The 22,324-nt window shown below is 45.6% G+C and overlaps 3 protein-coding genes across 3 annotated transcripts; 1 reads left to right on the plus strand and 2 right to left on the minus strand.

The window, feature by feature from the left end:
* Window positions 1–485: 485 nt before the first annotated feature.
* Window positions 486–12,030, minus strand: rfc1 (replication factor C (activator 1) 1). The gene is made up of 24 exons (XM_078282714.1): window positions 12,024–12,030; window positions 11,812–11,912; window positions 10,318–10,473; window positions 10,102–10,177; window positions 9,822–9,935; window positions 9,324–9,631; window positions 8,989–9,063; window positions 8,790–8,867; window positions 8,349–8,696; window positions 8,113–8,226; window positions 7,735–7,914; window positions 6,214–6,318; window positions 5,605–6,022; window positions 5,269–5,381; window positions 4,947–5,061; window positions 4,679–4,767; window positions 4,313–4,450; window positions 3,712–3,807; window positions 3,325–3,578; window positions 2,977–3,094; window positions 2,703–2,848; window positions 2,129–2,342; window positions 1,296–1,484; window positions 486–1,171 (listed from the first exon to the last, which is right to left on the minus strand). The coding sequence occupies exons 1-24, from the start codon at window positions 12,028–12,030 to the stop codon at window positions 1,064–1,066; spliced, it is 3,660 nt and encodes a 1,219-aa protein (XP_078138840.1). The 3' UTR covers window positions 486–1,063.
* On the minus strand, window positions 11,749–15,924 carry rpl9 (ribosomal protein L9). The gene is made up of 7 exons (XM_071923202.2): window positions 15,765–15,924; window positions 15,539–15,654; window positions 14,858–14,953; window positions 14,399–14,531; window positions 14,023–14,103; window positions 12,500–12,629; window positions 11,749–11,912 (listed from the first exon to the last, which is right to left on the minus strand). The coding sequence occupies exons 1-6, from the start codon at window positions 15,808–15,810 to the stop codon at window positions 12,523–12,525; spliced, it is 579 nt and encodes a 192-aa protein (XP_071779303.1). The 5' UTR covers window positions 15,811–15,924; the 3' UTR covers window positions 11,749–11,912; window positions 12,500–12,522.
* Window positions 15,925–16,648: 724 nt separating this feature from the next.
* On the plus strand, window positions 16,649–22,253 carry lias (lipoic acid synthetase). The gene is made up of 11 exons (XM_071923232.2): window positions 16,649–16,920; window positions 17,208–17,383; window positions 17,869–17,962; window positions 18,128–18,208; window positions 18,339–18,495; window positions 18,964–19,021; window positions 19,216–19,344; window positions 20,667–20,812; window positions 20,909–20,979; window positions 21,077–21,188; window positions 21,552–22,253. The coding sequence occupies exons 1-11, from the start codon at window positions 16,837–16,839 to the stop codon at window positions 21,611–21,613; spliced, it is 1,170 nt and encodes a 389-aa protein (XP_071779333.1). The 5' UTR covers window positions 16,649–16,836; the 3' UTR covers window positions 21,614–22,253.
* The last annotated feature ends 71 nt before the right edge of the window (window positions 22,254–22,324 follow it).

Raw genomic sequence — 22,324 nt, forward strand, 5'->3', positions numbered from 1 at the left:
CATTTACTGAAATTGTAGAATAAGGTAAGCCCAACACTAAACCTTCATATCTTTATCCATTTGCCATTGTTATTGGCCATGTGATCATTGTTGGAGGTTCTCACTGAATGGGAGTTTGATTCTGTTGCATAGACTGAAGGGCAGCTCAAAGTCACTGTGGACTTCTCAAAATATCATGAATTTCTGATCACAGTCGGGTCATCTCTTGAGTATCTGGTCTATATTTCCTATCCATCTTCAGGCCAAGTGTGGACATACAGGAATGTGATCTCAAACTCTGAAAACTAGAATTAAATCTTTAAAAAAATTGCAGTTAAATGCCAAGTTTAACTGCAGCCTAAAATTACGGCTACTTAATTTTTCAAAAATAAAAGCCTGTTGCTATTGGTCCATGATAATGACTGTAGGCCATCTGGAGTACGGCCGGCTTTCACTCAATATAGGACAAACATATTAAACAGCAAATTTGAAAACTGACACTCATGAGCTAGACATTTCTCTATTAATCCTCATGAAATTTTTACAAAATTGCAATGTACAGGAAAACGTTCTCTGGCTAACTGGTCATCAAAGTGCTCACTATAGAAAGCAGAAGTATTATAGTTGTACAGAGTTCCATTGTAGTAGTAGTAAAAAAAGTAACAGTCTTTTACACTACAGTTACATTATTTACAGCCTCAACACCTGAATCACAAAGGGGTGACTTTAGAAATAGGCTATATTCCTTTAGAGGCATCATCCCTATATGCTGTACTGGATGGACAAGCGCATCAAGAATATCATTTGTACAGTGTGGAGACATTCTGATGGAGACATTACAGGAAGCACAACACCGTTAACGCTGCCATTTCTCAGCTGATGCGGTTAAGAGTGGAGTGTTTGGGGCGAGGGACACGGATCATAGTTTCCTGCCGTTCACAATTCAAGACTCGCAAAGTAGAGAAACTGGTCAAGGCTCGTTAAGGAATCAATAACAGCCTCATGAGGAAGTGCAGAGGAAGTGTTACAGTCTTTGTGGAGGGGCAGACAGGGACAGTTTGTGTTCCTCCTCGCTGGTCAGAGCTCATTTCTTAGCTTTGCCCTTCCCCTTGCCTTTGCCCTTGCCCTTCCCCTTCCCAGAATCCTCTGTCTTCTCCTTCTTGGACTCCTTGGTGGCTTTGGCCTTCTTCTGCTGCAGGGAGGAACAAGAGACAGGGAAGTGATCAGATACGAACTGAGGCCAGCTATGAAAAAAAACAACAACAAAAAAACACACTTATCACAATCCCAGTTATCCGCAGTTGGAGTTTCCTTACTTTGATCATGGCGTCGGCTGTGAGGCCTTCCTCCTCCTCTTCCTCGGGCTCCTGGGACTCCTGGTCCATCGCCCCCCCTGCCACCTCGGACTCCGCCCCGCCACCGCGCCGGCCCTTCTTGACCGCCTGCAGGGAGTAGGGCGTCAGGTGGACCTCGCGGTTGTACGCCCGCGTGAAGGCCGCCTTCACCTGGGAGGAGGAGGAGACGGGACAGGAGTGGGGTCAGGACTCTGCATGACACAACACCCTCTGACTTATGAGGGCCAGACAACCGGGGCGAAATCATGACAGGTGGTTGGTCTTTTCACTATCAATGTATTTTATATGTTTTAAAGTCATGTTAGACAGCTGTAGGATAGAAATGCTGGTCGGTCTCTCAAGTCAAGTCCCAAGTCTAAATGTAGAACACCAAGTCAAGTCAGAACAAAATTAGAGTCCAGTATCAATTTAATATCTTAAAGAAAAAATATCTAGGACTTTTCAATGCAAAATCGTTTTAATAGAATAAAAACTTGCTAAGTGCATCATAGACAAGATCTTTTGTCAAGACTTTAGAAACCTTTTTAAGTCACCAAAGTACAAGTCAAAGTCAAGTGCCAAGTCACCAGAACCCAAGTCAAGTCTCAAGTCTTCTTTTCATGCATCAAGTCATGTGACTCGAGTCCCCACCTCTGTTGAGCATATAATAAGGCATGTGGAGTGGCACTGAACTCAACCGGTGTCACGACTCCCATTCTCATTAGCAAAAACTGTACAAGTTGGTGATCCGAGCATTTGATCATCTTTGTTATCGTCCCCAATAACCCCAGCACATGCTGCTCCTCCCTGCTGACCTTGGGGTCCAGTTTAGAGTAGGGGTCGGGCTGCCCGCCCCACACGCTGATCTCCATGATGCTGTCCACGTCCTCCTTGATGAGCTGGTAGTCGTCCAGCAGCTGCACGGCCTGGCCGGCGCCCTCTGCTCCCTGCCTCTGCAGCGGGCTCAGCAGCGCCCCCCGCAGGTAGGGCAGGTAGTCCTGGTTCACCGCCTGTCTGCTGCTCAACGTCCTGAAGGAAGGAGGGAAAGAAGTACAGAAGTAGGGAGAAACAGGGGGAGCGGAGAAGAGGGGAGAATTTAATGTAATTACTAGCAATCTTTCTTGGAAGAAAACTTTTCAGTCAGCACACACGCATTGGTAACTATTGTATTAAGTCCAAAATCCCCCTGAGGACGTTCTTTACTGTGATCATGGGTGCTTCAGTGCTGACAACAGCACCCAGCTGCACCTCGTACCTACTGCATCACCATCGTACCCATAATCACAGTAAAGAGCGTCCTTGGGGGGATTCTAGCTACGGTTGTGTGTGTGTGTGTACATATGTGGAAACGTGGGAACAGCTGAAAACAACGGCGTATGTGCCACTCACTTCAAACTCATGTGCGAGGCCAGCTCCTGGACGATGCGGGCATGTTTACTGGTGGACGAGTACTTGCCCAGCCAGCTGGGGAAGGTGGGGAACTGGTTCATATAGCCTCGCATCAGCTCCCCTGGTAACACACTGGCATAGATGGCCTGGAAAACAGACACACATACACACCAATACAATGGTGAACTTGCCTTGTGCACAAACAGAAAAGCCTAGCAACCAAAAGGTGTATCTCTATCTCTCTGTGTGGGTATTTACTATAGTAAGTATTTACCTGGGTGGGCAGCAGTGACCAGTTCTGTCTGGAGCGGATCTGTCTGTCCACCAGGTCTCCATCACAGATCGAGTCGGCCGTCTTGCTGAGCAACACCAGATGGGACTTCAGATTACCACTGACGGGAAGAGAGACAGACACAGGAAATATATAATTACACAAATTAATCCTAACCTCATTTAACGGTACATGTTTGACAAAGTTAATAATTATGTTATATTACACTGTTGCGTTTCAGCAGATGCTATTACTGTTTATGCTGCATTCTTAACCAGGCTTATGAGCAAAGACGCTTGTGTGTGTGTGTATACAGATATTATACATCGGAGCGTATATCCCCTCTCTCACCTGGCGGCCGCCGGTCGGACATTCAGGTAGTTCTCCTGGACGAAGAGCGGCGCGAGCGAGTAGTCGTGGAAGAAGAGGTCGGACTTGTCTATGAGGCTCATGCGGGCGGTCTCCTCCCCCGAGGCGAACACCTTCCTGCACACGTCGAAGGGCCCCAGCTTCATGTCCTTGCGGGCGCTGGCCGCGTCAGACTTGCACTGGTCGTACGTCATCACCTTGTCCTTAGCCGACCACATGCTCAGGTTGTGGAGCACCTGGGGAGAGGAGGAGACGGGCGGCAGGGGAACGAGGGAGGAGGGAGAGAGGGAGGCAGGTTTAGCGAAAACGGCAGACGAGAGACGTTTCTGGGCCTGGTCGAAGTGTTTCCTTATCCTTTGGATTCTTTACCTGCCGGACATCCTGATTGGAGGCCAGGATGATTTCGTTGAGGGCTGGGGGCGGGATCTTGACGCCCTCCTTGAAGGTTATGGACATCATGGCTCCCTGAAGAATGGCAGGACAGAGGGAAGTAAGGTAGAGGGAAAAGAAGCAGAGGAAGGGGAGAGTGTGGAGGGTTGGTGGAGATGGGGAGAGAGAGAGAGAGAGGAAACTGATTCAGTGAACTCTAGCGTCCAGCATCTCCAGTGTTCTACCTTGAAATCTAACTGTGACGCTGTTATTAATCGTTCTGTTTGACCAAAGTGACAGCAGACACCTGGTCTCCCTTGTCCCCATTCATGAGCATCCTGACTATCCATCAACTTCCTTATTTTCCATACTGCTAGCTCGTTTTACAGTTGCTATCCAAGCTCTTCCTGGTTGGATCCACACACTAATATATTTCTGTTTACATTGCTGTTGTTGTTACAATGCATCTTGGCGTGCATCTACACCGGGATTTTTGGGTGTTTGACCTCCATCCAAATACAATCCAACCAGCCAGGAAACATGTTGGTGGCAGGTGTGAAGGGGCGAGTCAGCGTGTGTGTGTGTGTGTGTGTGTGTGTACCTTGATCTGCTCCAGTCGAGGTCTCTGGAAGCGCAGGTCGAAGCAGTAGTTGGCCAGTGACCTGATCTTCTGGTGGTTACGATCGTTGCACATGCAGATGATGGGAATCTTGGTCTGTTTGATCAGGCCGATCATCTCCTACAGGAGGCAAAAGGTCAGAGGTCAGTGTCAGGAAGCATGGCAGAGGACACAAAATAATTGATATCTAGATGACAAATGGAGGTGCCCCCTTGTTAGCTTAAAATATGATATGTGCCTCCTTTTTACCTCTATTTTGTTGCAAAAGTGAAGAAAAAAATGACTAATCTCTTTGTTAGTTCAGCTAGTTTTTCCACATTTAACAGAGAGATGTGTGTGTTTGTGTACCTGTATTCCTCCGCGGTCCTCGTTGCCGGCCATGCCATCCACCTCATCCATGATCAGGACGTGTTTACTGCTCACTGTCTGAGAAGTGCCTGCACAATACACACACACACCAATAGTTACATATACAAACATACGCAGCTTCATATATTTCAACAAGACACCCTGTCATTTGCTTGTGTACATCTGTAAAGGCTGGCGTAGGTTCAAACATGTAAGAGATAAGAGAACGAGAGAGACAGAGAGAAAAATAAAGAGAGAGAGACGGTACCGGTGTAGAAGTTCTTGATGCTGGTGTTGTTGAGCGACTCTGCGATCACCTCCTTCAGGCTGTTCTTACTGCGCGTACAGCTGGCATTCATCTCCACGTAGCTGTAGCCCAGCTCCTGCAGGCACGCACACGCAGGTAGAGGGAGAATGACACAATGGAGTCAAAAGGAGAAAAGGCAAAATGTTCAAGCTTGAACTCGTCCCAAATGGGAAATGTGGGTGCAGCAACGCATATGAAGAACATTCTCACAACAAAGTATACAGGAAACGTCAACAATGAATGACCAAATTGTGTATGTGTGTGTGTGTGTGTTGAGACTGACCTCACAGACCAGGGCAGCTGTGGTAGTCTTCCCCACCCCCGGGGGTCCAGACAGCAGCGCAGCCTTCAACGCTGATCCATCATCTTTCCCTCCAAACTTGCCAAATTTTGCTGCTGTAGAGCAAGAAACAGTATAAAACACTAAGGGTTACACACAGGTACAGTCTTTTAGGAGATTAAATTCACTGAAACAAACTAAGCTTTGGTTACTCATTTCAACAATGGAGGGAAAACTGGTTTGTGTCATTGCTCAGAATGTGGATAGAACACCTCCAAGATGCGCAAATGTGCACACACACACACACACACACAAACACACAACCTCTGTCTCTCCTACCTGGTGGTTTGGCAGCTCCCCCGCTGTGGTGCTTGTGCCAGTTCTGCAGCCAGCGGAGGAGCTTATTGGCACAGCTCTGGTCCCCCTGCTGGCCAATCACAGACTTCAGAGAGCGGGGGCGGTACTTGTCCACCCACAGCAGACTGGCACCCTCTCCGGTCAGTGACGGAGAGGATGGGGCTGGGGTGGAGGAGGAGGAGGAGGAAGAAAGGCCCAGCCCCCTGCGGGCCTCAGAGGCCAAGCCTCTCCGAGGCGTGCCGCCGCTATCTCGTGCACCTCGGCCCGGGACCAGGCCGGTCTTGGACGGGCTGGGGGTGTGAGGGGACCTGGAGTTACCCTTGGAGGGGGAGATTTTCTGGGCCTGGGGGGTGCTCTTTGAGGGCTGCCTGGTGGGAGTCCTGCTCTTGGAGGCCTTGCTCTGTATGACATGGAAAAAGACCCACAAGAAATACAATATGTCAAAATCAAATTCACCCTTACATACATGACACACACTCAAAAAATGCCAAAGTGAAGTGACACCTTTTGTGTACAAATGACACTATGACTTATGAAACCACTTTGTAAACAGCATGATATACTGATCAGGGTAGATATGTGTTTTCTGACCTCGGCCTCAGCAGCGATCTCGTACTTGGACTTCTTTCCTGGTTTGGTTCTGATCAGCTCCAACAGGCCGTCCTCATCCAGGATCTTGGTGCCAAAACTCTCCGCCTGAGCAGCGAGGGAAGACAGAGTATAAAGTCACACTGTTCAAACATGGCTAGAGACAAAACAGCAAAATAATCTGCATGGCATAACACATCGGTGAGAGGATGGAAAAGGGAAAAGTGAATTGAAAGCATAAAAACAAAACTCAAAGCATACAGAGACCAGTGTTTCCCACAGAATTCGAATGTACTTGTGGTGGTAGGTGGGTTGGCAACGGGGGGGGGGGTTGAGTGCCTTTTTATTCTTGTATTCTCTTATATTGTCAATATATAGGCTAATATCAATAAAGGATCCCACTACCTGGATGGCTGAAAAATTATCTAATGTACTCCATTTTAAATAGTTCCATTTGTCAAGCAAATAACTAACCTGTATATATCTAAAGTACTTTGTGTCAAAGATAACATAACTTAAAAATATAAACAGTGCTACACTGTTCTGTTTGTTGTTGCTTTTGTCTACAACTTTTCTGCCCCTCTGCCCTGCTACATCTCTCTGGCTGTCAGTCTCTCCTGTATCTTTACATCGTTACATTACAGCCTTTAACATTATTATCTGCTCTGTTTTACTGCTCAGCTCCTCTGGTCCAGACTGTCCTGCTCCTCCTCAGGACCAGTCCTTTTCCTTCTTTGAAAATATTTTTCAATATTAATCTGGATTGAGGGAGCAAACATTCAGAGTCAGAGTTAAAAAGTTAATATTAACGTTATCGGTCCACTTGATGGATACTGACTAGCAGCTAGGCTATACAGCGTGCTAATCTCGGAAACTCAGCTGTATTCCGAGTAACGTTAACTGTTAGTTCTTCTTTTCGGGAATTCAGTCGGCCGTCTTCTTGGCATGGAAAAAAACTCTCCCTCACGCGTGTGCAGTGGGAGGCGAACAGACGGGTCCGATGAGAGAGCGAGTGAGCGAGAGAGAGAGAGAGACCGAGCAACAGAGAGAGAGAGGGGATCAACAGAGAGAGCAAGCGAGAGAGAGAGCGAGAGACAGAGAAAGAGAGAGAGCGAGAGAGAGAGAGAGAGAGATCGCGTGGAGCAATTAGGGGCTGAGCGAATCGATGCGCTACACGCAGTTTTACGATTATATAGTTTCATATAAAGTTTTCTGTGTGTGGGAAACCCTGGAGGGGCAGAGCGAGGGGAGATTGTCCACTAGTTAATCGATCGCGGATGGCGTCGTTCTCTCGGACGGATAAAAAAATAAAAATAAAAAATGCTAAAATAGGTCGCCAAATATACTTTGGCGGCCGTTAATATACCTGGGCAGCCCGCCCAAGTAAAGTCTATGTGTGGGAAACACTGGAGACTGAATAAGGGTGACCAACATTGACGGAGAGCAAGTTTTAGTGTAAAAATGAAGGCATCTTCAGAAAGCCAAATTTAAGATTCCATAAAGGACCCGCTGCTGGCTGGTCACCTTCTCGGTCTTGGACGCTCCACTGTCTCTGCCCAGCACCAGGTAGGTGGTCCTCTTGCTGACGTTGCCCGTCACCTTGCCCCCGTAGCGCTCGACCAGGGCCTTGGCAGCGTCCCGCTCCATGGACTCCAGGACCCCCGTCAGCACAAACACACAGCCCTCCAAACAGTTGTCTGCTCCCTGGAAAACACACACACATACACACACACCATCACATACCATTAGTGATCAAGCATAAGACAAAGGCAGTGAGAGTGAATCAGCAAAATCAGCTACAGAACAGAACGTCTGCAGCTGGTAGGGACTCGGTGTCTCTCCCTAACCTCTAAACCATCCCGCCGCCCTCTGGGTGCTGCATGCAGCGGCTGTATGTGTTACCTGGGGTATTTCCTTGGAGCCCAGAGCTCGTGGTCCATCTCTGTTGAGGTAGTTCCTGTAGGCTGAAGAGTTGCCTCTCTTCTTCTCTGCGTCATCAGGACTTGTACTTGTGCTCTGCGCGCATTGACAGAAAGGGGAGAGAGCATCGTTTCCACCATGAAGAAGATGCACACCGTGTCTTGATTTTAGATTACAGATTTACATTTTTTCCAAGGTAAAGCATCTGAGCGGCTCACCTCCGGTTTCTTGGGGGATGTTTTGAGTGCGGTGGGGGTGGTCGCTGTTTTGGGTGTGAACTTCTTGGCTGGGCTCGAGGGACTGAGGGGCTCCTTTTTGGGGGAGAATTTCCTTTTTGCGGGCGAAATGGGCGTTTGGCTCTTCTCCTCTTTCTTCACCCCTTGCTCCTCATCCTTTCTCTTCATCAAGGCCAGCTTGGAGCTGGCCTTGACAGAGGCGGGGTTCTTCTTAGGGGACGGACTGATGACGTCCTCCGTTACGCCGCCCGTCCCGTTGGTCTTTGACGGGCTGCTTGTGCTGCCAGTGTCTGTGCCGCTCTTTTTGGGAAATGTGGTCTCCTTACGAGCCTGGATGAGGACACACACACACACAAAATGACATTTACCAACTAATGGCGTATGTAGGAAGTGCATGTATGTCTGTGTGGTTGTGTCCGTCACCTTCTTGGCGTGTGGCTCCTCGTCCAGCATGGCCAGCGTTCTGGCAAACTCCTCATCGTCATGAACCTGTGTTTCCAGCTGAGTGAGAGAAGAAGACGGGGTTAGAAGGAGAAGGGGTGAAACAACACAGGTAGGCAGTCTTGTTAATACATTAGTAGTATAGTAAACAAGTAAGTAGCTGCAGTGTAGGTCAGTCTACCTCCATGTCCTCATCCATCTGGAGCTGTCTGGCGATCAGCTCATCACTCATCACATCATCTGGGTCCTGAGTTGGCTGAGGAGCAGATGGGATTTTATTAAACACAATCAGACTTACACAGTGTTAGTATGTGGCAATTTTGAGAATTCATAGAGGATCATTATTTGACACTCTACTGAACAGGCCTCAGTAAAAGGTTCAATGTATAATACTCAGAGAAAGCCATGATCATGTCATTTCGGATAAATACATGAGACAAGTGAGAGGGTTTGGAGAGAACAAATAAAAGATGAAGAAAGAAAAAGGTAGAAAAAAAATAAGGGTTCAATACTCACAGCCTTCCTTTTGGTGCTGGCTACCAGCTTCTTATCCGAGCGCTGAACGCTCGCACTGCCAAAGTAGTCCAGCACCGATGTGGGGGTGCGTTTGGGCTGGGCAGGCGGGGCCGACTTCGGGGTGACAGGTACAGGAGGGGATTTTACTCCCTTTCTCCCCTGGGTGGAGGAGGGCTTAACGGGAGACTTCGTCGCCTCCTTGGCCGCTGGCCGAGTCTTCTCTGCATTGGTCTTTGTTGTTTTGGAAACGCCATTCTCCTTGGGTTTGGAGGTCTTCTTCAAGGACAGAAAGTTGTCGCTGTCTGAGTCTACAACCAAAAATGGAGAAATAATCAATCAAAACAGATCATTATTCAATTACCAAAACAAGTTATTTTGCATAACAGCCAGGATAAGAGCTGGAATGAGACAGTCTTTTGGTTTGGCACTAGTGTGTGTACATTTGTGTGTGTGTGTGTGTGTGTGTGTTGCACTACAATGAACCTTAGTCCACATCACCTGTTTCAGAGACGTACTGCACAGGATCCTTTTTGGGAGGAGGTTCTGCCTTGATGGTCTTCTGCCTCCCTTTGGGGGATTTCTTTGGCTTTCTCTCTGGCTCCTCCTCCGAGTCTTGACAGGCAGAAGGACAGGGATGCATTAGATATAGAGACACAAGGTGGGTGAAGAGCAACTGACAAGCTGCTGGTAACAGTTGATAAAAGCTAAAGGTTTGCTACTGACTGTCTCATTATTAAATCAGATGAATGGTGTGGTAATGCAGAGCCACTCTTCTTACCTGATTCTATGACTGCACGCTTCTTGCGTTTCTTCTCGCTGTCCTTCTGTTTCCCCTCTGTTTTGGGGCTTGTGACCTGCAGCACATGAGCCATAATTAACCGTAATGAACCATAATGAACCATAATTAACCGTAATAAACCAGTATACAGATTCATCCGCCTGCATGACTCAGGCTCTACAAGCAGTGGGGCAGAGCATCACATGATTTCCTTGCCTTGGGAGACGCTTTCTTTTTCTTCTTCACGTCGTCCTCTGAAGACAGAGACTTCTTATTTTTCTTCTTCTCTTGCTCTGTGCTGATGCTTCCATTTGGGGCTGGTTTCTGCACCGCGGGTTTGGTTGTTGTTGGTGCAAAGAACCGCCTAATGTCCTGTTCCCCAAAATGAGTCGTGTTAGCTTCAAGGCATTCACAAGAGGACACTACCGACTGGGTACACAGAGGATCGCTGCATTGTTATCTACATGTTGATAATGCAAATCAATGTATTAATATGTAGTTTGTGGCCACCATCTGCAAAACTTTCACTTTTTGACATGCGTAATGCAGGAAAAACAGATGCATCATCCAAACTTTTGGATTTCGTAACAAAACACAGCTGTCAAATGGCAAATTTATAAAGTTAATACGAAACAGAGCAAAGACGACAATAATGAGCTGCTTGGTGAATGTTACGAGCCACCTCGCTAAGTTATCTTTTGTAGCGCCAGCTAACATTAGCCCGCTGGCTTGTGTGCATGCTGCGAAACAGCAGACAGGTTCAACAAAACAACAACACGAATATTTTCATGCAACGGAACGAGTTTCCTTAAACAGACGGCTCACTGTTCGAACAAATCAATAATTAGATTTTGTGACATACCATTATCAATACTGTAAGTTTTCTCGCTGATAGATGTCAGATAGTTGTCAAGGCAGTAGGTAAATCCTTGGCGCGAAGTACGATTATTCTGTTGGGTGTCGCCTGGAAATGACGTTGTAGCGGGAGCTGAATGTGCGTGCGGCGTGCGTCTCCCGCTGTAATGTACGTAATGTCGCTAGACATATTCATGACAGGTAGTGGAGTGACCTGGGACAGTCTTTTCTATCCAGCTTATCGAAGTTGTGCGGACTGTTTAGTCACATTTTTGTGCTGCTCTACATTGGTGTGATTAAAATAAACTTGACACTGATGCTAATGTCACGGTGCTTATTTCTGAATTCTTCAAACATTTCCATTTATTTCTCCAGCTGAAGTCACTTCTACATGTTAAATCACCACCTGAATGTCTTGACTGGCTACAGTGGTCATACCTACACCAGTGTCTTCTGTGGTAAAATGTCCACTACTACGATCACTCCACTTCAGAGCGGTGATTAAGATTTATTGCAATGTATCCAGATGGGTGTATGTCAGAGAGGAAACATAACTGGAGAAGATTTTCCTGATCATGTTTACATATAAACAAAAGGTTAAGTTCTCAGCAATTTAGGACAGAGAAGACAGTACATGTGAATAGTCCAATCTATGGAGCATGGGTCATGGTGTCAGGAAATGTTTAATCAGGCCTTAATCCCAACCCTGAATACACACAGTTATTAATCTACCTGATCAAGATAGCAAGTCACAAAAACCCCCCCTCAAAAAACGAGAACCACAGAGGCGAGTTTATCTGGAAAAGTGGGGATGAATTTTATTGGTCATAACAGGACATAGATATTTTATTCGACATCTGTTTCCACCACGGTGGTCTTCTCGCTGACATAGATGCCGTCCAGAAACTTCCTGATGTCCTTCTTCCTGACCGTGGTGGCCTGTTGGATCAAGGCCGCTGGAGAGAGACGAGAGAGCAGAGTGAGAACAGGGAGCTGATCACATGCAACAGCAAGGTGGTGGTTTACTGGGAATGTTTATTACAATAAAGGGGCCACAGTATTGAGACCTGACATTTATAATGCATCAGCCTAGTTGACAGAAGCACTGATTATAATGTTTGGCTTCTTTTGAAAACATCCAAATTATTCCAACATTTAAACAAGTTAGAGCTCAGATGCATGCTGCTGTTAGTGCGAGATCCTGACAGTAAATTGGAGCCAAGTTAGACACATGCACAAACAGCCATTTGAAGCAATCAATAACAGACAGCTCAAACTAATGTCAAAAAATGACAGTATTCCTTTTGTTTGAAGAACCTAGCATGTAAAACCACCTTGCATTGCATAATTTAACATGGAATTAAAACACCTCTGGAACAGGAAAATGACAGAATAAAAAAAAAAAAAAAAAGACAAACATCTCATATCACTACCATGATGACAGAGTGTAAGAGACATACAAAAAGATAAAAAATACAGCATAGACAGAGACAACGGGCTCCCCCTGTAGGCCACAAGGGAAGCTTTGGCAACGTTCTCTAACCTCTACGAGTGTAGCTGTAGCTTTTACTGATCCGCTTCCACTACCGTTCCCTTCTCAGACACGTAAATACCATCCAAGAACTTTCTGATATCCTTATTTTTGACTGTGGTGGCCTGCTGGATCAGAGCGGCTGGAATAGAGGTGATATACAGGTCACACAGGGTCAAGAATCACAATCATTACAGACTACAGGTTAGGAGGAGAGATGGAGGGAATACAGATCGATGAAGGAGAGGGAAGAGGACTGGAGAAAGACATTGTAATAGGATACTGTAAACGAGACTAAATGAAGTTTGAGAGAGGACATAGGGGGCGGGGGTAAAGGGACAGTAGCATCAAAAGAAAAATCTGGATTCACAAAACACTTGATTTCAGAAAGGAGAGCTGCTGGAGAATCTAATTCACAATGGAAATAAAACTGAGGTACACTGATACCATTTTTGTGGACCGAATATGAGTATATAACTAAGTATACAAGTCTGAATACTTTTGACCTTGAAGTTAAAGTAATCTTCACATCAACTCCCATTTAAAAAAAAAAAAATTATAAATCTGATCATATCTTATCCTGGTTTTTATTTTGTTCTGGAAATAACCAAACAAATCTGCATAATCACTTCACACTAGTTGTAATTTCCTGGTTTGCGAGCGTCACCCAACACAAGAACTTTAGCTTGGCATCAATGCTACTGCTATCAGTGCACCTCGAATGGTAATGAGGACAGCATAACTGATATAGCATGAGGTAAAGACAATGATGAGAAAAAAAATCAAGTTGTCAAGATGAACTCTACATGAAACAGTCCAGGGGAATGATGAACTGTTTAAATGTCTAAGGGAGGAAGAGTGGAGGTGTGAAGTTGTCTGGGAGGGTTGAGGAAAGTATTTGGGAAGTTCTACATGACAAGGATGTGGGTCGGACAGGACTAAGGCATGTAGGACTAATTTCTACACCATAGTACTGCTATTGGAAACTAGTAATAGACATATCCAATGATACAGAAATGTCTATTGTACATATTCCAGAGTTCTGGCCCTATACCAGTCACATGTTAGTATGTCCTTGTTTTTCCTTTACACATCAAGTCCCAATAATATTGAGACATTTAACAGATAAGTGGCCATGGCTTTACTGGTGGCTCTAGACAGCCTCACTGCTAGTAGAAGCAGTAAGGGGAGGGGGTTAGCTTAACAGGTTTCCTATGGATTTTGTGTGTGTATGCGTGTCCCTAAATCAATAAAGCTCAGCTTTTGTTTGACAGAATGAGAAATAATTTGGCACCAAGCTGCAAAGTAGTGTCATTGTGGTCCCATGAACTGAAAAAAACAGTGTATGGCCAGGGAAAAGGAAACCCATGAACCATCTGACGGATATGCAGTGTTGTTAGCAGGTGAGGAGCGGAGTGTATGGGGAAAATCTTTTGGAGGAAGAAAATGAAGTGAGGTTGTGTTAAAATCCTTTCTAGTGTGGAGAGAGAAATGACCATATGCAGAATGACTGTTGAGAAGGTGGATAAACTTACCTGAGTTTGACACCAGCTCAATGTCATTACCCTCCAGCACCAGCTCGTCCTTCTGGGCTGCTGAGACTGCACATGACACACCTGGGAGAAGGGGAAGGGAGACGAGTGGATTAGGAGAGAGACAGAAAATGCAAAAAATAATTTAACCATAGGCAGGGGAAAAGATCCTTCACACACAAATCTCAAATCAGACTGAGGAATGAAAAAAGAATTTTAAAGGGAGACAGTTTGCCAGTTTTGTGTAACTTTTCAGGTATTCATACACAATTTGTGCTGACTGTAGGTGCTATGTCGCACCCCAATAATCCAACTATGACACTGGGAGACAGCTTGTTCCCTTGCAAAGACCATCTCTGCCTCCATCAGTCTTACTCACCGGGCCTCATACGGACACGGCGGATGTACTTCTCTCCCAGGAAGTTCCTGATCTCCACCAGAGTTCCAGTCTCCTGGATGACAACGTTGATGGGGAAATGGGCGTACACAGAGCGCATCTTGTAGCGGAAACCCTACAGTCAGAGGGGGAGCGAGTGAGGCGGCGAGCAGGACAGATAGAAGGCAATAAAAACAAAATTCTTCTCCCAACAATAACTAGCCATGCGGCTACTGTAGCAGAGTACAGCAACACAATAGAAACCACAGGGACTATGAAAAAACACTAAGCCCTCTATAAAAGGCAGGGAGGCTCTGCCGTCACACAGCACATCATACCAGCAGTGTCACACTGACGAAATAAAAACCATTCACCCCTCACAATAGTGACAAGCTGGGACAAAAGTACCAAAAAAAAAAGTGTGTGCCTGAGACAATCAGGTAAGTTGAACAGCAGCCTCACCATAGTGACTCCCTTGATCATGTTCTGGACGTGGCTGCAGATGGTGCGGACTGTGGCCAGCTCCTTCCTGTTTCCCCACCATTTATCCACACGGAGCTGAGGAGGACAGGACAGGGACATTCAATACATGAACTACATCACCCCTAAAAACTGTTGGACCCTCTTTAGCTAATAATTAATATACACCAAGCTAGTGGAGACGAGTAGCTGGTTTCAGTATCAAGAAACACACAAAAACATAACTATGTATTCAAGACAAGCTGGACACTTCCTACCCAAGGAGTGAACAGTGGGCCATGAGAGGCTGAACAGGCCGTATAATAACTGCTCAGTGACCCCAGTCAATCCGACAACACTGTCCACATTTATCCTTCTACCTTGGAGGGTAGAAGCTTCACGGCTTGCTTGAAGGCACTATAAAACTCACAGTAAGCTTATAACATCTCAGTGAAGCCAGACACCCTACCATCAAACACAATTTATCCAGCTAGTTCTGTGCCTGTCAGACCCGCCTGGCAGTATCAAAGATAGCAGAATCAGAGTTGGACACAGTCTCATTTCCCCCCCCAATGCATCCCTAGATATTCACATGTAGCAGCTGTCACATTGACTGGCTTCAGACACCCTTTACTACTTCCCCACATTCAGAACCACACAGAAACCAGACCAGATAGAGGTTACCTTCTTCTGTTTCTTGCCCAGCAGGCTGAGCTCCAGGTTGATGTGGTTGAACTCCCTGCGGAGTGTGCCGCGGGGCCCCTTGACGATCACCGTCCGCCCCTTCAGCCTCACCTCGACTGCACAGCCACAGGAGAGACAACAAGGAGTAAGATGCAGCACGCTTTTGCATACGATAGATTCCAGGTTCATCCAAATGGCAACCATCTCTAAATCAATCATCTCTTACCATTCTCGGGGATGTCGACAGTCTGGTTGCTGAGAATGGTCTTCATTCTGTAATTCACAGGGATTGAAAAAAGGTTATTTAAACCCGGTTTGCGTGTGTAAGATTACTGCAGCTTCTGTTACAGTGTAACACTTTAGCAAGCCCCTGTCCTCAGTTTTGGTTGAGGGCTGCAAAGTCTCCTGTCGTACAGTATAGACACTTAACAGCAAGAGGATGCTTCAATATAACTTACAGCAATAGGATCAAGGTTAACTACGTAGCCAGAACAGTTTTCTGGCACTGTCATTTAGTCCAATTTACATTATTTGCCATTCAACGTATGGCACCAGTGTCCAAACACAGCTAGTGCTAATGCTAACGTAATGCTAGCTCAAGCATTTCGACCAATGCCTCCATTCGGAACACAAGAGGATAGTTAAATTAATGACATCGTAAGACAGATTAGCTTAAACAATGTATAACCGAAACCACGAGACCACTGCACATTATTTAAAATCCCTATAAAATGCGCTGTGCCCCACTGAATGCAAATAGGTGCAACGTCAGGCCGGGGACGAGATAGAGGGGATCAATGGAAAAACAAATATCATATACCGTAATATACATAACGCAAAGGCAAAATACAACTTCTGTAGTGAAATATAGTAATTTCCGGATCGGATAGTTTAAAATAAAGTACAAATATATTTTATTAGACACAGATGGAGTTAGATTAAGTTCACGAAACATTTTTCCTACATTCTCACCTCGCCGGTAGCAGAGGAAAGGAGGAAGGAAGGACGTCACGACGCAGTTGTAGTGTACGTACGTGCCGTCATCAGGCATTACGAGACAATCGATGAACTGGTTATGATTACAAAACTGCTATTTCCGATTACAGACCGGATATATCGCAAAAATAATATAGCCAAACAGTATAAGTGGAGATAAATAAAATATACCTGACATAAAAAACATTATACTTCATAAGGCTTTTACTACTGCTAACCCTAACCCTTTTGCTTTCAGACCAAAGTAGCCGCTCATCGAGGCTTGTTGTCAATGACAGGTAGTTGCTGTTGGTAGCTAAGACATGGCGTTGGTCAAACAAAGTTGTTTTATAGCTGGTCGTCTCTCCACTAATCATCTATGGTTGAGCCCCAGATGCAACACACATGTAAGTATTTCCTCTCACTGGAATACTATCGCTAAACACTGTTGACAGTGATTTCTTGTGACGCCATGGCTAAAGTGCGAGCTAGCTAGTCAGCTAACGGTCATTAGTCTGGTCACGGGCCCTGAAGCTGTGTTTTGTAACTTAGCTATTTGTAGTATCACAAAGTATCTATTTGGTTTTCCTAATCAGTGGCGTGGTGCACGGATGGACGCATGCGTGTTTCGTAAACATCATGACAAAGACACACTGACACTCTGACAAATTAAGTGTCTCTCACTCTTCTGCAGGTGTATGCAAGTGGCCTGACCACAGCGGCCAAGTCGTCCCCGACCCGGACTGACAGAAAGAAGGAGTTGTTGGGTGATGACGGGCCCGATCTACAAGACTTCATCTCCGGGGAACTGTCGGAGAAAAACAAGTGGGAAGAGTACAGAGGCAACCTGAAGAGAGAGAAGGGAGAGAGGTACTGGGGTCACACTACTGACACTGTGGTGAAGGGGTGCAAAAAGTGGGAATTTTCACTCAGTGCTTATAGTTTCTTGAAAACTGTCTGTGAATGTGGAAGAAACAGATGGGCTATCAAAAGGGTTCAAAGACCAGCTCAGACAAATCCTTATGTAACAGGCTGTGGTGAGCTGTAGCAGTTGAAGGAATGCTGCGTGGAATTTATTAATTCCTTTGATGTTATAGTTTCTATTCTTATTCATATAAGATTTAACTGGCATCTTGTTTCTGTAGATTTATACATTATCACTTCATTGACCAGGGTTAGGCCATATGCTCATTATTTTCCAATGCTGCTGATTTTTGGCTAGCTGGCTAATCAAATGAGACACAAACCAAAACATACTGTACCACAGCTAGTCCCAACAAGCTGAACAGAGCTGATGAAGACAAGGTCAGACATCTATGCATTTTGTAAGTGGATCTGTTGCTGTGCTCTGATAGGCTGAGGCTTCCTCCATGGCTGAAGACCGAGATCCCCATTGGGAAGAACTACAACAAGCTGAAGAATACACTGAGAGACCTGAACCTGCACACAGTAAGTTGTCTGTGTTTGTGTGTAATTAATAAAACAAAAAAGTGTTATAACAGTATCTACCAATATATTAACTATCAATATATTTGACACTGGTACCAGATCTAAAAATCCTTTGTCAGTCAGATTGTATTTAAAATGCGTTTCTGTGTCTGTGTTTTTTTTCAGGTGTGTGAGGAGGCCAGGTGTCCAAACATCGGGGAGTGCTGGGGAGGAGGAGAGTACGCCACCGCCACAGCTACCATCATGGTGAGTCTGTGGTGGAACTGATTTCACTGACAGTCAAAGGAATGCACCCAGATTTGCACAAATAAACACTTTGACCTACACTCACTCACTCTCTCTCTCTCGCCCTGTCTCTCTCTCTCTGTGTCTCTAGCTGATGGGAGACACATGTACCCGTGGGTGCAGGTTCTGCTCGGTGAAGACGGCCCGCCAGCCCTCTCCTCTGGACCCGGACGAGCCCTACAACACAGCCAAGGCCATCGCTGCCTGGGGGCTGGACTATGTGGTTCTCACCTCGGTAGACAGAGACGGTAAATGGACGCTGCCTCTGTACCGCATTGTATCTATCTACTTGTGGGTGTATTTGCTGCCTTATACCACACAGCCAGGGATGGAACTCAATGATTTTTGATACCAGCCGTGCAAACTTATTTAGCTGCTGTCTTCATCGGACACGTTTCCATTCCCTGCTTTTGTTCTAGCTGAGCTGAGAGGCGCTAGCTGCAGATTGGCAGCATCGTAGAATCTCCATGCCTGAGCGCAGCTGTACAGACTAATCATGGAGATGTATCCCTAATTACACCCCCCACCCCCCCACCCCCACTCACCCCAGCACTCTTTTCTGCTAAGTCTATTTGCCTGAACCAGCCGACTGTACATAAGAGGCCTTAAATGTTAAATGTTAAAACACTATTTTACTGACAGTGATGACATTTTAACGCTTACCTCAGCAATAACACCCTGTTCTACCGCTGCTCTCACATTTTCCTCTTTGGCAGACATTGCTGATGGAGGAGCAAAGCACTTTGCCAAGACTGTCTCCAACCTGAAGGAAAGGTAAAAATCTATCATCTCATGTCCATCCATCCTTCTACCCATAAAAACCTATACGCGGTGTCTTTCAAAGCCAAAGTGAATGTAATTGACCTGGAAACTTGCAGGTTTATCCACTGTCTTTATGTTTATATCTATGACATTATTAGTGAGCCGTATTGCTCACACGGTGGTTATTGTCGTTCTTCCTCACCTAGGTCTCCTCAGATCCTGGTGGAATGTCTGACCCCTGATTTCCGAGGCGACCTGACAGCAGTAGAGAAGATCGCCCTATCAGGGCTTGATGTGTACGCCCACAATGTGGAGACGGTCCGGGAGCTGCAGAGGTACTGACTGAGACTTTGGGCTGAACATATAACCTCTGTGTTCACCTGCTGATAACATACAGGTCGACACTTCGACTGCAAAGCTAATCTGTGTTTTTATGAGGTGATACAGCCTCACACTTGGGAGCTAAACTCTGTTTTTACCTAAGTAAAGACTTGGCCCTGCCTTCATCCGCTCTCTTCAGTCTGGCAAGTGCTAGGCTTTAGTGGCAGCTGATTAGCCAGCAAGCCAAAGAACAGCAGGTTTTAAAATAATGAGCACATCTCACGCAGAGAGAAAAGCCAAACCAGTGGCAGACAACTGATGGTTTCACTGTTGTTGTTCTTCCAGTCCCTTGTTTTGTTCAACAGATATAAATATAACACCACCAAATATCAAATTTGAATGCTGTGCAAAACATTTCCTCAATATATAGGACATGTTGTATTTAGAATCAGTAATATGTTGGAGCTTGTGGCCAGCTTTGGCCAGGTTTGGCCCTGTTGTGAAATGTGGCTCGCTTAGCCGATGTCCAGCCAGGTTTGGCCCAGTTCTAAAGATGCTGAAGACACTGAGGACACTGTCTTTGACAGGCCAGTGAGGCCAGAGCACTGCTGAATCTAGGACACTGGAGATTAGACTACACATCTAACATCTATATTTACCAGCTGATACAGGATTAAACTACATTTCCAACTTGTAGTTTTATACATGCAGATCATAGCCATCTGTCCCCTACCTGACCAGTGTGATTGGGACTCAAGACCAGAAATCTAGTCTGTATTTTTACCTGGATACAGACTGAAAAGTAGACTGTAAATGTAAGGGTTTTGAAGAGAAAACCGACACTCCGTACCTGGTCCTTTAAGACTTTAATGTCTTTGCGTCGTTATTTTGTATCAAATGGCTTAGTCATAATGTTGCTTACATCTCTGCCAGGAGAGGGAGGTAGTGAAGCTTGAACTGGAGTGGAAGTCACAGGCAGGAGGACAGTGTTACACACATTGACCAGCAGGTGGCATAAGGAAGCCATTTCCCTGCTCTTAGTATACATTGATCAACTACAGTACATAATATATATATAAATATGAAACACAAGGGAGACAGGAGCACATCATGGATTCATATATATGGTTTTAGAAGTCATATAAAAAAGGGCCATTTGAGTCTTTCTTACTAGTTGTCATGAATTAGATATACTGTGAATATGACACTTAGCTGAATGATATTTAGTAGTGTTAGTATGTACAGTACTTTCTGGTTGTTCAGGATGTTATTCTGGGGGTATGCGTAGTACTTTTTGTTGGTCCAGGATGTTAATCTGTCACGTTTTTGTCCCCAGACACGTGCGTGATCCCAGAGCGAACTTTGACCAGTCACTGAGTGTTCTGAAGCACGCTAAAAAGGTCAAACCCACTGTGCTCACCAAGACCTCCATCATGCTGGGGCTGGGGGAGACTGACCAGCAGATACTCAACACCTTGACTGGTATGCACACACACACACACACACACACACACACACACACACACAGGGTTTTGATGTTGATAAGCCCTTTCTCCTGAACACACTGTTGTGTTGCAGAGCTGCGGGAGGCAGGAGTGGACTGTCTAACGCTGGGCCAGTACATGCAGCCCACCAAACGCCACCTCAAGGTGAGCACAGCGAGCACGTTACACTCTATTTCCCCCCACTCCCTACGCCACAGCGGTCACGCCAGATGTGTGTGTGTGTGTGTGTGTGTGTGTTTAGGTGGAGGAATATGTGACACCGGAGAGGTTTGCCCACTGGGAGAAGGTTGGGAATGACATGGGCTTTGTCTACACTGCCAGCGGGCCCCTGGTGCGATCCTCTTACAAAGCAGGTGAGACACACATATACACACACACTTTTAAAATGCATGTGAATGAATTGAATGCAGAGCCCTGTCTACTCCAGTGACACAGGTCTCTTGTTTTTAGACTACTTTGAAATGTTAATCTACATTTACATTTTACATTTCAGACATTTAGCCAAAGCTCTTATCAGGAGTGACTTACAGTGAGAGCTACTGTATAATAAGCTTAAATTCCTAGATAACCAAAAGATAATGAGTGCAAAGGTCGGAAGCTTAGTGCCCTTACAATATTCCTTCGACCATATGATCATGTATAAACGAGTGCCAGGAAAGGAAATGGGATAAGATGTAAGAAATGTTTTTTTTTTAATCTCATTTTTTCCTCCACAGGAGAGTTCTTCTTGAAGAATCTGCTGGAGAAGAGAAAAGCAGAAGTCACTATAGCAGAGTGAAAAGCACACAGCACACAGCATCCAGCGGCTGCCCTCCATCTTCCTTCTGCACCACCTCCCACTATGTCTATCAGCTTTCACAATGATAAAATCCACTTTAGAGCAGCAGCATCATATCACATTATTGTATATTTGTATGTATATTGTATACACATTATTTTAGCAGTGCAAGTAACAAAGGTTGTGGTAGTCACAAGAATGGGGTTAACATTTAAGTCGGGTACAGGATGGACATTAACAAGGCTCATCACAAGTTGATTTAACTGAAGTACGGGGCCAGACTCTACTTCCAAACTTTGTCCCCGTCCTACACACTTGTCCTCTGCCATACACTGGAGACAGCCCAGAGGTGTGTTTTATAGGGAGAAGAGATCAAACATCGGTCAGGAGCCTGATGGTACGGAGATAATGTGGGTCTGGACTCTTCCCAAGTGAGCTAGCCAATAAAAGAAGATGGCCCAGGTATGAGCCACAGCTTTCACCTCAGGGCCTCCTAAATCAACACCACCCTCCCCCCAGGGGGCCCCGGACCGCATGTTGGGAGCCACTGACCTTTATCAGCAGCCAGGGCTCGGCTCGTATACGAGCCGTTTAGGCAATAATGTCTGCTGTTTGAGGACTAATAAAATGATTTAAGTTATGTGGACTGACCTTTGTCTGAGGCAATTTATAACGATATGATTGAAAGGTGTAATTGTGATACAGACTGAA

The sequence above is a fragment of the Centroberyx gerrardi genome, chromosome 3 (genome assembly GCF_048128805.1).
Source record: "Centroberyx gerrardi isolate f3 chromosome 3, fCenGer3.hap1.cur.20231027, whole genome shotgun sequence".
In the NCBI taxonomy this organism is placed as follows: domain Eukaryota; kingdom Metazoa; phylum Chordata; class Actinopteri; order Beryciformes; family Berycidae; genus Centroberyx; species Centroberyx gerrardi.

Bases quoted from the DNA above. Each gene is read 5' to 3' on its own strand.
- rfc1 (XM_078282714.1), bottom strand. The intron at 6,023-6,213 runs GTCAGAAAACAC...CATGTCATACAG, and splicing joins AGATCGCTGCTGAGGCCGAG to AGCAAGGCCTCCAAGAGCAG. The intron at 4,768-4,946 runs GTACCGTCTCTC...TGTATTGTGCAG, and splicing joins CATCAAGAACTTCTACACCG to GCACTTCTCAGACAGTGAGC.
- rpl9 (XM_071923202.2), bottom strand. From the start codon at position 15,810: ATGAAGACCATTCTCAGCAACCAGACTGTCGACATCCCCGAGAATG. The intron at 14,532-14,857 runs GTGAGGCTGCTG...CTCTGACTGTAG, and splicing joins TGATCAAGGGAGTCACTATG to GGTTTCCGCTACAAGATGCG. The intron at 14,104-14,398 runs GTGAGTAAGACT...CCCTTCTCCCAG, and splicing joins CCGTGTCCGTATGAGGCCCG to GTGTGTCATGTGCAGTCTCA.
- lias (XM_071923232.2), top strand. From the start codon at position 16,837: ATGGCGTTGGTCAAACAAAGTTGTTTTATAGCTGGTCGTCTCTCCACT. The intron at 20,980-21,076 runs GTGAGCACAGCG...GTGTGTGTTTAG, and splicing joins CCACCAAACGCCACCTCAAG to GTGGAGGAATATGTGACACC. The intron at 21,189-21,551 runs GTGAGACACACA...TTTCCTCCACAG, and splicing joins GCGATCCTCTTACAAAGCAG to GAGAGTTCTTCTTGAAGAAT.